The sequence below is a fragment of the Lynx canadensis genome, chromosome D4, assembly GCF_007474595.2.
Source record: "Lynx canadensis isolate LIC74 chromosome D4, mLynCan4.pri.v2, whole genome shotgun sequence".
Classification (NCBI taxonomy): Eukaryota; Metazoa; Chordata; class Mammalia; order Carnivora; family Felidae; genus Lynx; species Lynx canadensis.
In genome coordinates, this window is record NC_044315.2 from 89,302,550 (window position 1) to 89,314,868 (window position 12,319).

Genomic DNA, 12,319 nt, shown 5'->3' on the forward strand with positions numbered 1-12,319 from the left:
ATGCTGGGCTCAAACCCACAAACTGTGAGATCGTGACCTGAGCTGAAACCAAGAGTCGGACACTCAACTCACTGAACTACCCAGGCGCCCGGGATAGACTTAAATTTATTTATTTTTTTTTTTAAATTTTTTTTTTTTCAACGTTTATTTATTTTTGGGACAGAGAGAGACAGAGCATGAACGGGGGAGGGGCAGAGAGAGAGGGAGACACAGAATCGGAAACAGGCTCCAGGCTCTGAGCCATCAGCCCAGAGCCCGACGCGGGGCTCGAACTCACGGACCGCGAGATCGTGACCTGGCTGAAGTCGGACGCTTAACCGACTGCGCCACCCAGGCGCCCCTATTTATTTTTTAAATGTTTATTTATTTTGAGAGAGAGACAGAGGATCCGAAGTGGGCTATCTGTTGTCAGCACAGCGACGTGGGGCTTGAACTCACAAATCATGAGATCATGACCTGAGCTGAAGTCAGACGCTTGACTGAGCCCCCCAGTTGCCCCTATATTTATTTTTTTAAGTGAACTGCATGCCCAACATGGGGCTCAAACTCATGACTCTGAGGTCAAAAGTTGCATGTGCCACTGACTGAGCCAGCCAGGCGCCCACCCCTGTTTTACCACAGAATTTGATTTATTTTTTATTTTAATTTTTAAAAACTTTTTTTTAATGTTTATTTATTTTTCAGTGAGACAGAGACAGAATGTGAGTGGGTTAGGGGTAGAGAGAGAGGGAGACCCAAAATCTGAAACAGGCTCCAGGCTCCGAGCTGTCAGCACAGAGCCCGACCCGGGCTCGAACTCATGAGCCGTGAGATCATGACCTGAGCCGAAGTCAGTTAACCGCCTGAGCCACCCAGGCGCCCCATCTCTTGTCACCTTTAAGAACACTTAGGAAGTAAACCTCCAAAGCCAGGCCCTGGGCCGCCCACCCTGCTGTGGGGCCTTGAATGCCCACCCAGGTCCCTCTCGCAGGCCGTTCCTCTGGAACCCACCTGAGACTTAGAGGTTCTCAGCCGTCAGGGTGCTCTGAGGAGTAGCAGGCTACCTTCGGGACTTGTAGAACCTGCTTGGGTGCCTCTGGAGTGATAGCCTCAGAAATAACAGCCCATTACTTTACCAGCAAAATGGGCTTATTCGGGAAGAGTAGAGAATTGCAACTCCGGACGTGCGAGCTGGGGTAAAATCACAGGCAAGTCCTACAAAGAGGATTCTTTTAGGAGGAGGACGCTGGGAGGGGCTGTCCTGACCCGGAGATTGGCAGGAAGGAGTTCAGGGTGAGGGCAGTTTCTCACTGGCCGAGTCGCTGGGGTGGCGGGTCTCTTGTTGGAGATGCAGGGTCCGTCCTTCCCTCTGGGCCCGCGATCACGATGGTCTCCTGGTGAGGGTGCCTCTGTTGGGCTCTGTCAGTAACTGACAGTTGTTCCTGGAATTGATGTCGAGGGTACAGCTCTGCCATCTGGCCTCCTGCCTCCATTTTAGTGAGCCTTCCCTTAGGGATTTCCACAGGAGTCCCCGGGGTGGGTGCCGAAGGCCAGGCCGGGGCTGGAAGGCGGCTCAGGGCCCCTGCGCCCTTGCTTCCCGAAGCTGGCGGGCTTTCCCCACCCCTGCTGGCTGCCCCTTCCCTGCCCCCTCTCAGGCTTCTGTTCCCTCTGTGCCTCAGCTGGCACTTGGCCCTTAGTGACCTCCTGGCTCTTTGAAGTCCATCCTTAGCCCGGGCCTGGCGACCCTGGGGCACCTCGTCTTCCCTACCTCACAAGCCAGGACTCTGGCTTGGCTCATCTCTCAGACCAGCTCTCCGGGGCTAAGATCCTTACTGGTCCAGTCTTCCAGGGACAGGGCAGTGGGGGCAGGACCCAGCGGCCGCCATGGGGACCAAGGCCTGTGTCCCATCCCTGCCTGGTGCTGTGCTGACCGTGTGGCTGCCCGGAGACCCTTCCGGTCTGCGCCTGTTTTCTCATCTCACCCTTCCACTTCGGGTGGATCCTTCCAGCGCCCAGCCAGCCCAGCCGGGAGAGGCCTGAGTGCGGGCACGTGCAGGGTGGGGACGGGCAGCGTCGCTGTGACTTTGTCCCTGGAGGGGCTGTGACTTGCGGCTCACGGGGAGGAGTCCCACCTGCTCACTGTCCCTGGCGTTTCTTCCCAGGAGCGGACGCAAAAGGGGGCGGCGGCCCCGCAGCCCCCCAGGATCCCTGCGGCCCCGCGCTGCCCCAGCTCCCGCGCCGCCCTCAGCTCCTGGATGAGGACGGAGGGCCCAGCGAGGAAGTGGCCGTGGATGCGGGCAGCTCCCCGGCCCCGGAGGAGCCCCGGGCTGAGTCCCAGGCCGAGGCCTCGACGGCGGCCCCTCCCGAGGCCGAGGCCACGGGCGAGGCCAGACTGGGGCCCAAGGTGGCCGTCGGAGGGGTGCCCAACATCGGCTTCGTGGGCGAGCCCCCGCCCTACGCACCGCCGGACCCCAAGGCAGTGCACCTGCTCTACCCACCCTTCCCGCAGGGGCCCGTCCTCTTCCAGCCTGGCCCCTCGCCCCAGGCCCTGTACCCGCCGCCACCGGCCGCGCCCCTGTACCCCGCGCCCGCCGCGCCACCGCTCTTTGCGTCGTTCCCGGTGGTGAGTGCCGTGTACCCCTGACCCCGGGTCTCCCCTGTCGCGCTGTCTCACTTCTCTTGCCCCTCCTCCCTCCCCAGTGGGGGTGGAGGGTGGGGAGAGTTGGGCACGCAGGTGACCAAAAGTCACCATAAGTGACCCTTGCAGAGGGGCTTCGGTGCCCAGATGAGGGAAAGGAGAAGGTCACGCCAGCCTGGGGGGTGGGCAAGCCTGGAAGGCTTCCCAGAGGTGGGGGCTTTTGAGCTGAGTTCTGAGGGATGAGGAGGGGTGCTCTGGGCACAGGGTAGGGGGTGGCCGGGCCCAGCTGTTCTGGGAATGATGGTGGTCGACTCAGGGAAGAAAGGAGGATGGGGGGGTGGGGTCTGTTGTAAGGGGCCCTGGGGCCTTTGGGTGGGAGATGACTTGGTGAGATTTGTAGAAAAACCAAAAAATCCTGGGATGCCCGTGGAGGAGAGCTTAGAGGTTCCTGGTGGTGGGGAGCCCAGTCAGGACAGGGGGGCACCGCCACGGCTCACCCTGGACTGAGCAGTTGGTGGAGGGCACAAGTGACAGGACTCCTGGGGGCCAGGGGGCCAGGGAGTGCAGAGGGAGAAGGCAGACGGGGGCCCTGACCCGGCCCCGTGGTGACCCACAGCCTCACTGGGCGGGAGTCGGGGGTGGACGGGGGGACCCTCCGGTGGCCCCCATGGCCGTGTCCTCACTGCGGCGTCTGGAGGCTGGGCCGGCTCCCTCACTGGCCGCGGCCTCTGCCCCTGCAGTACAACAGCCCCGTGGCCAGCATGCCCGCCCCGCCCCTGGTGGAGCACAGGCCCCTCCCCAAGGACTATATGATGGAGTCCGTGCTCGTGACCCTCTTCTGCTGCCTCCTCACGGGGCTCATCGCTATCGTCTATTCCCACGAGGTAGGTGGGGGTGGGGCAGCCCTGCCAGCAGTCGGGGGGAAGAGCCCCGGCGGGGCCCACACAGCCCCTGTCCCCCTGTCCCGGCCACTGGGTGTCTCGGGAGGGTGGCAGGAATTGGGAAAACAGTGCTCGGTTGACCCTGCGGTCCTGGCCCCTCTTGGATGGACACCTCCTCCCCTCTCCTGTCTCTGTCCCGTGCCACTCAAGATCTGCTCTGGAAAAGTCAGCTAAACCAGTTTAGAGCGAAGGTGTGAATGATTGATAAGGCCCCAGGAACTGCCTGCCTCAGTGGGGGCTTGTGTTTGACGGGGTAGAGACAGTCCTCCGTCCATTCACTCGTCTCTTGTAGCCCTCCGCCCCCGTCCCTCTAGCTCCTCATCCGTCCATGGACCTATCCCTCCGTTTCCTTCCGTCCAACCACCCTCCCACCCACCCCTCTATTAACTCACCCGTCCGCCTCTCCCTGTCCGTCCAACACCTTCCACCTGTCCTTCTGTCCATCCATTATCTGCATAGCTTTCTTCCTCCCTCCTGACATCGCTGACCGTTACCAGGCAGGGGGTACCCTGGGGACCCGGTGACGCTGGTGTGAGGATGTTCTAACGGAGTAGGCCAGCCCCTGGGGGCTTCTGCCCACGGCAGACCTGGCCGGGCCCTGACCTCCCCGCGCTGGTCAGGCTCCCCCATCATAAGCCAGGACGGTGGGGAGAAGGCAGCTCTCAGGACCGCTCGGAGGCGGGAGTCTGGAGGCCACAGCCTGCCTGTGAGTTCTGACTCCACCGCTAGCTGTGTGGCCCTGGGTGGGCCTTTGTTTCCTCATCTGCACGGTGGGGGCAGCAGTGACCCCGGTCTCAGGGCTGTCGTGAGGGTTGTAGGAGAGGCTGAGTGTGCGCGCCCGTGGCCTCTGTTGTCGCTGCTCCTTCACGTGAGGTGGCCGGGCGGGTCCTGAGCATCTCGGGCTGTCCGCATTCCAGGCTGTGTGCCGGGGCCTGGCCCTGCTGGTGGCACGTGGGGGGCCTCGGGGGCTCCCGTCCACTCCCTGCCTCCGTCTCGTTGCAGACGCGCGCGGCCCTGAGCAGGGGGGACCTGGCCCAGGCCGAGGAGGCTTCCCGCAAGGCCCGCTCGCTCGTGCTCTTCAGCCTGCTCTTTGGGGTCTTTGTGTCCACCAGCTGGGTCATCTACGTGGTCGTGGCCCTGTACCTCCCCTGAGGGCCGCAGGCTCCTTTCAGATGCCTGGATGCACGAGGACACCCAGCCTGGCCAGACGCTTCCTGTGGACTTTGATCCCTGCCGGGGGCCATCTGTTGCCTCCAGAGGGGCCCCAGGGCCAGAAGAAGGTGGGGTCTGCAGCCCTTGGCACATCTGTGGCTGGGCCTCAGCCCCTACGGGTGGCCTCAGGCAGCGTCCTACACCGGAGTGGCTCCAGGGCCCAGGCCCAGCGGTGGGACGGGGCCCACTGGAGCTCCGCGTCCTGTGCTTCCTCCCGAGGCCTTTCTGGGACTGGGCTGGCTGGGCCCCCATGGCCCTTGCCTTCACCTTACACCCGGCAGACCACCCAAGGGACCGGGGCTCTCGTCCTCGGAGCCATCTGGAAGGACGTTGCAAACTCGGCCTCCTCCCATCTCCAGCCCAGCCTGGTGTCCGTGGGGCAAAGCTGCTGGTGTGTCCTTTTCCCTGTCGGGGAGCTGAGTGTGGCGTCGTCCCTCTCCTCGTCGCTCCTGGCTGATTGTCCTGAGCCCTGGCCCCTGCCTAGGAGACGGGCTCTCTCAGGCCGACTCCGTGTCCAGAAACCAAGGCCACCGTGTCTGGTCAATAAACAACAAGCTGCCCCCGGGCGGGTGTTGCTACTTCCTGGCTCAGTTTCAGGGCGAGCGGCACATCTGTCCACAGCCGGCCTCTGGGGGCTCCCACGCCTGCCCCTCCCAGGGATGCTGTTCGCACAAAGGCAGCTCTGTCAAGGGCCCGTCTGTCGCTCACGTCGTGTGGCCCCTCTGAGATGTGATGCCGCTTCTCCCTAGACCCGCTTCTCCTGGGGCTGCTTCACTAGAAGCTTCTGTCTCCTGGTTTGGGCCCACTATCTCCATCTGTGGTCTTGCAGCATTTTTGGAATGTGCATTTTCTGCTCACTCCTTCTGCCCCCAATTTTATCACCCACCAGCGGAGGATCAACTGGGCCCTGTGGGGTAAGGGCACCCTGACTGGGGAGCACAATGCCAGACAGCCTAGACAGCTCTATGTCGGTGTCCCTGCGTCATGCCTGGTACACCGGTCCAGTCAGCTGTGGTCCTGAGAATGGCCCTCCATTCTAACAAGGTTTCGAGCCATCTGCAGAGGAAGGGGCTTGGGGAACAGGGAGTGGGGGCCCTGCCGCGGCTTCCCTCCACGCCTTGTGATCGGCAGTGACCTTCTGGCTTGTCCAGGTCCCAGTCCCAAGAACAGTCCTTGACTTTAAGGAGTTTCTGGCTTCTTGAGGAAATTGTGTTTTCCCCATCTGTAAAATGGGCTGGCGGTGTAACTTGTCCCCTGGAGTTGTGGGCAGACTCCGTGGAGGGCCCGTGGGTGTTCAGCATGGTGCCTCGTGTGTGGTGAGCACGTGGAGTGGAGCTGCTGGGGACCGGTGGTGGAGATTTCTCCAGGGTCTCCCACAGCCAGAGGTTTTGGGAAAGCAGGGAGCAAGCCTGTTACTATGGGCTTAGGGACCCAGGAGTTTCCCAACCAGAAGGGGAAGCCGTTAATGGGCGTTTTCCTGGGGAGGTGTCCAGATTCAGGGGGGTCTGTGATTCAGCAAGATAAAAAAGCATCTGCATGGAGAAGAGGAAGCCTCCCCCAGCCCCCCCAGCTGAGCCGTACCAGAATGACAGATCAAGTTAAATCAAGTGATTTCTGAGCACCCACTGTCCTCGCACCTGAAGCAGGAGAACATCCCATCTCGGCCTGGAGATGCTCTGGGGAGCTGAAGAGTCAGGATGAGGAAGTAAGTGGTGAGCGACAACGCTAGGGGGTGGTTGAAAGGTGGTTTCCTGCTGTCGGCACAGGGCTGGTCCAGAATTAGGGTATCAAACACTAGAAAGCATGGTAGCCACCAAAAAGGAGGGCTCCGTTTTTTAAAGGACCAGTAGATGCCAAACGATGTTTGGTAGACCCCAACAGCGACAGCTTTTCTTACTAAACTCTTAAGTAAAATCAAGATAGAAAGAAATCATCTAGACCAGTGTTCCTCGAACTTTATGTAGGAAATCTTTTTGAAATGCAGGTTCTGGTTCAGTAAGTAAGACTGGAGATTTTGCGTTTCTACTGAGCTCCCAGCGATGCTGAAGCTGGGACATGTACCGACGGCAAATGGCACATTTCAATGGAAAATTACTAAAACCGTTAAAAGCCAATATACCCAGGATCAAGCTGTGGATGCCCTCTAGTGTCTACTCAACATGGCTATGAGGTTCTAGCTTCTGTAAAAAACAACAGTGAGATTTGTAGTATAAAAAGTAGAAGAGAATGATTCCTTAGCAAGAATATCCAAGAATCCATGAAGGAAATTTGGAGAACTCAGTAAAATGGTTGGATTTAAAATCTACAAATAGTCAACAGCAAGAATCAGTTAAAAGTGGAACAAATTTAAACATTCCACTCGTAATAGTGATAAAAACCGTAAAATCTAGGAACATATTTAACAAGACAGATCCAGATCCAAATGAACGATTTTTAAAAAAATTACCAAAAGGCAAAAACAAAAAGCTGGACAAAATAGATAGGAAAAGGTACTAATGTAAAGATATCTAGCCTTCTTAAATAGAGATTTAATTGAGTTCCCAAAAGGAAACCAAGCTCTTAAACTATGGCAAAATATTTTTAAAATTGACATGGAAGGAAAGTGTGCAACAATTGCTATTAATTCTTTTTTTTCAGTTTAATGAGGGGGGAACTTTCTGCACCTTATACTAAAACTTAGCATAAAGCTACGGTGATCAGGACAGCATGGCTTTGCCACAGAGATAGATCAGTAAAAAATAACAGAAGTCCAGAAAATGTTCCAAGTGTGTATGAGAAGTTAATATTTGATGAAAATGGTATTTAAATTGGGAGAGTTAAGGATGGCTTATAATTAGTAGAGTTGGTTATCTGGTTGGAAAGAGTAATTATAACTGTATGAAAAAACAAATTCCAGATGGGTTAAAGAGCTAGGTATAAAATAGCCCTGCACTCACGATGGACGAAAGCCTAGGAGGATGTCTTTAACCTCAGGGTGCTGGTGCAGGACAGAGGGGAGGCTGCTCACATCTGGAAAACCATCCAGAAAGACTGATAGAACCGAGTCCTGTACATCAGGAAAATATGGATCTAAAGCACGAGGTGGCTTTCACTTGTCACATGGGTAAAGAATTGACTGAATACATCCAGAGTTGGTGAGGGCTCCCTCACCAACTCATCTATTGCCAATGTGTATGCTGCCACTGTATTTCTGGAAAGTAGACGGTCTCTATTAATACATGCACGCTGTATTCATATGCATGTATGTGCAAAGAACAGTCTAGAAGGATATATCCTAAACTGCTGACAGTGGGCTGGCCTTGAGGAGGGATCGGGAGGAAGCGGAGGGTCTGTGCAATATGTTGCTGAACTTTACAACAGAGCTGTGTTCGTGTGTTGTGTAATGAAAACACAACTGAAAAACGTGCATGCCTTTTGACCTGGCAATTCCAGCTTTAGGATTTACAGTGGTGAACAAAGTTTGTTTTCCTGAAGCTTCCAGTCCAGTGCGGCGGGATCTATCAGACAGCATAGTTACCAGCTGTGCCAGAGCACCACGAAGGAGAGGGAGCTAGGCAAGTTCGAAAGTGGAGTGGAACGGAGGAGGACCTGATTTGGGTGCATCCCAACTTCAGAGATGTTAGAGTGTGTGTGTCTTAGAGTCTTAGACTTCGAAGTATTTGACCTGAAAGTGGTAAAGACAGGCTTTCCTGAGGACGTTGTGGATCTGTTAAAAAGTGCAATGAGGTGCTGCCAACCTGCACCCCCAAGTGGCTGAATCATTTTGCATCCCACCCCCAGCAACAGAGATGCAAATGCTGCCACCCCTCCCCCGCCCCCCCATTTGTCTTGTAGGTTTCAGTGCTGCTGGCAGGGAGAGCTGTAGTGGTGCCTCAGTGTGGCTTTAACTTGCATTACTCTGATGACTAATGATGTTGAGCCTTTTATCGTGTGCTTATCAGCGATTTCCATCTCTTTTTATCATGTGCCTGTGCAAGACTTGTGCCCATTTTATGCTGGCCTGTCTTCTTAATAGTCTAGGGGGGTTCTTTATCTGTTCTGGCACCGAGTCCTGTAGTCTCGCCTTTGCACTCTGTGCGGGGTCATCTGATAAAAAGAAGTCCTCAGTTTTAAGATATACAAATTTATCTTTTCCTTTACGGATAATGCTTTTTGTGGCTTAATAAAAATTCCCCTACTCTTAGGTCATGAAGATATTCTCTTATATTGCCTTCTAGATCCACAGCTTTACTGTGTGTTTTCACATCTGGATCTGTCACCTACCTGGAAGTCCATTTGCTTATTTCTTGTTCCATTGTCACATTTCATTACTGCAGCGTGAGAGTAAGTGTTGATATTGGGAAGGTCAAGCCCTCCCACTGTCTTTAAGGGTCTTGGACATTTAAATTCATTTATATTTATAATCAATTTTAGAATTGTCAATTTTCACCATAATAAAGATTGGGATTTGACTATGATTGCTTTAAATCTATGGATTAATTTGGTGACAACTGGTATGTTTACTAACTTTTCCAACAAAAATGATGAATTTCCTTACTTGTTTAGATCTCTAAAAATTTTTCCCCTTGATTTTGAATTTGTTTTCTGTACAGAAATATTGTACATATTTTGTTAGTATCCCTGGGTATCTGATTTTTTGATGCTATTATAAATATTTTGTTTCTTTTGTTACTTGCTAGTATACAGAAATACATTGATTCTTGATTATTGACTCTGTATCCAGCAATCTAAGTCCACTTATTCTGATAATTTATCTGTAGATTGTTGACTTTTTTATTCACATGAATATTATCTATGTGTAATGGATTGTCTTCCTTTTGAAGCCTTACGGTGTGTGTGTGTGTGTGTGTGTGTGTGTGTGTGTGTGTGTATGTGTGTTTTGCTGTCCTGCACTGGCCGGGACCCCCCAGAACAGTGCTGGAAAGAAGTGCTGACAGTGGCAGCCTTACCTTTCTCCTAGTCTCAAAAGTCACGCTCTCAACATTCTGCCTTAAAAAAAAAAAATAGATAAGGGGCGCCTGGGTGGCTCAGTGGGTTAAGCGTCTGACTTCAGCTCAGGTCACAATCTCACAGTCTGTGAGTTCAAGCCCTGTGTTGGGCTCTGTGCTGACAGCTCAGAGCCTGGAGTCTGCTTCTGATTCTATGTCTCCCTCTCTCTCTGCCCCTGCCTCCCCTGCTCATACTCTGTGTGTGTGTCTCTCTCAAAAGTAAATAAATATTTAAAAAACCCTAAAAACAATTACTAAAAAATAAAAAAGCTTTTTCAGATTAAGGAAGTACCCTTTTATTTCTAATTTGCTAGGAGTTAAAAAAATTGTGCATGGATTTTGAACTTTACTAAATTACTTTCATGTATCTACTGAGAAAATTATGATTTATTTTGTTAATGTTGATTTTTCAAATATTAAAGTGACTTCTCCTGGAATAAACCCATCTTGGTCATGATGTGTTCTTTTTATGTATCACGAGATTCGGCTAGTGTCTTATTTAGGAGTTTTTACATCTGTGTTCGTGAGTGAAGTGGTCTGTAATTTTCATTCTTGTTATGGTTTTGGTATCAGAGTTATGTTGGCCTCATCACAAGAGTTGGGAAGTGCTTCTCATTTTCTTTTTCTTCCTTCCTTCCTTCCTTCCTTCCTTCCTTCCTTCCTTCCTTCCTTCCTTCCTTCCTTCCTTCCTTCCTTCCTTCCTTCCTTCCTTCCTTCCCTTTCTTTCTCTTTCTTTCTCTTTCCTTTTTCCTTTTCTTTTTTTTAAGTGTTGTATAAGATTAAGAGTCATTTCTTACATGCACCTGAGAGAAGTATGTTAAACCCTCTCACCAGGGGGCACCTGAGTGGCTTAATCAGTGAAATGTCTGACTCTTGGTTTCGGCTCAGGTCATGATCTCACAGTTCGGTTCATGGGATCAAGCCCCGTATTCAGGCTGTCAGTGCCTCTCACCAGGATCACAGATTTGTCTGTTTGATTTTGTAGTTCTGCTGGCTTTTGCTTTAAATATTTTGAGGCTATGTAATTAGATGCATACGGATTTAAACACTAAGTCTTTTGTTTGTACTTCATATATTCTCATCTATGTCTTTGTAACTCTAGTAATGCCTTTTGCTTTAAAGTCTACTTCTGATATTGATAGAACCATGCTAACTTTTTGGGGGACTGTATTTGTGGAATGTATCTTTCCCCAATTTTTACATATATATATATATATATATATATATATATAGATATAGATATAGATATATACATCTCTCTCTATATATATAGATATATACATATCTATATATATGTATATAATTTTTTAAAAATTTTATTTGAGAGAGAGTGAGCGTGAGCTGGGTAGGGGCAGAGAGAGAATCCCACACAGGCTCTGCACTGTCAACCAAAGCCTGATGCGGGGCTCAAACTCATGCACTGTGAGATCATGACCTGAGCTGAAATCAAGAGTTGGATGCTTAACCAAGCCACCCAGGTGCCCCTTTACTTTTTTTTTTTTTTAAGTTTATTTGAGAAAGCACATGCGCACATGTATGAGTGGGCGAGGGGCAGGGGGAGGGAGGGAGGGAGCGAGAGAGAGACAGGGAGACAGAGGGAGGGAGGGAATCTAAGCAGGCTCTGTACTGTCAGCACAGAGCCTGATGCAGGGCTTGAACTCACAAACTGAGATCATGCCCTGAGCCGACTGAGCTACCCAGATGCCCCTCCCTCCAATTTTTACTTTCAACCTTTCTGTATCTTTATATTTTGGACAGATACATCTTGTTAACAGCATGTACATTAAAAAAAAATAATAGTCTGATGGCCTGTCTTTCAGTGGGAGAATTTAGTCCATTTAGTGTTTTTTGTTTTTTTTTGTTTTTGTTTTTTTTTTTTAAAGATTTTAAAGTAATCTCTATACCCAACGCGGGGCTCGAAATCACAGCCCTGAGACCAAGAGTCCCAGGCTCCACCAACTGAGCCTGCCGGGTGCCTCTATTTAATGTAGTTAAAAAGTGGGTTTGAATCTGCATCTTGTTTGCTTTCTACTGGTCCCACCTGTGCTCTGCTTCCTGCCTCCTCCTGGATAGGCCATTGTTGTTTTTCCCATCCCTTCCCATCAGCCTGGCAACGAGACATCCTTTCACGGTTTCTTTCTGTGGATCCCTAGAAGTCACAGGTGGCACTCCAGACTTCTCGAAGTCAAGTGTTTTATTTATTTTTTTTTTAATTTTTTTTTCTTATTTGTTTTTGAGACAGAGAGAGACAGAGCATGAATGGGGGAGGGTCAGAGAGAGAGGGAGACACAGAATCGGAAGCAGGCTCCAGGCTCTGAGCCATCAGCCCAGAGCCCGACGCGGGGCTCGAACTCACGGACCGTGAGATCGTGACCTGAGCTGAAGTCGGAGGCTAAACCAACTGAGCCACCCAGGCGCCCCTCAAAGTCAAGTGTTTTAGTATCTTCTTCCTAGACAATCCAAGAAGCAATTCAAGAATACCTCCATGCATCCCCTTCCTGGGCCCCACGCCCCTGCTCCCTCTGTTGATTCTTGATCTTTTAAGCCCCAAAGACACTATT

At 51.8% G+C, this 12,319-nt stretch overlaps 1 protein-coding gene across 1 annotated transcript; it reads left to right on the forward strand.

Annotated features, from left to right (window-relative positions):
• The first annotated feature begins 1,863 nt into the window (after positions 1-1,863).
• On the forward strand, positions 1,864-9,817 carry PRRT1B (proline rich transmembrane protein 1B). Its single transcript, XM_030292863.1, has 4 exons — positions 1,864-1,936; positions 2,142-2,602; positions 3,358-3,501; positions 4,561-9,817. The coding sequence occupies exons 1-4, from the start codon at positions 1,864-1,866 to the stop codon at positions 4,708-4,710; spliced, it is 828 nt and encodes a 275-aa protein (XP_030148723.1). The 3' UTR covers positions 4,711-9,817.
• Positions 9,818-12,319: the final 2,502 nt, after the last annotated feature.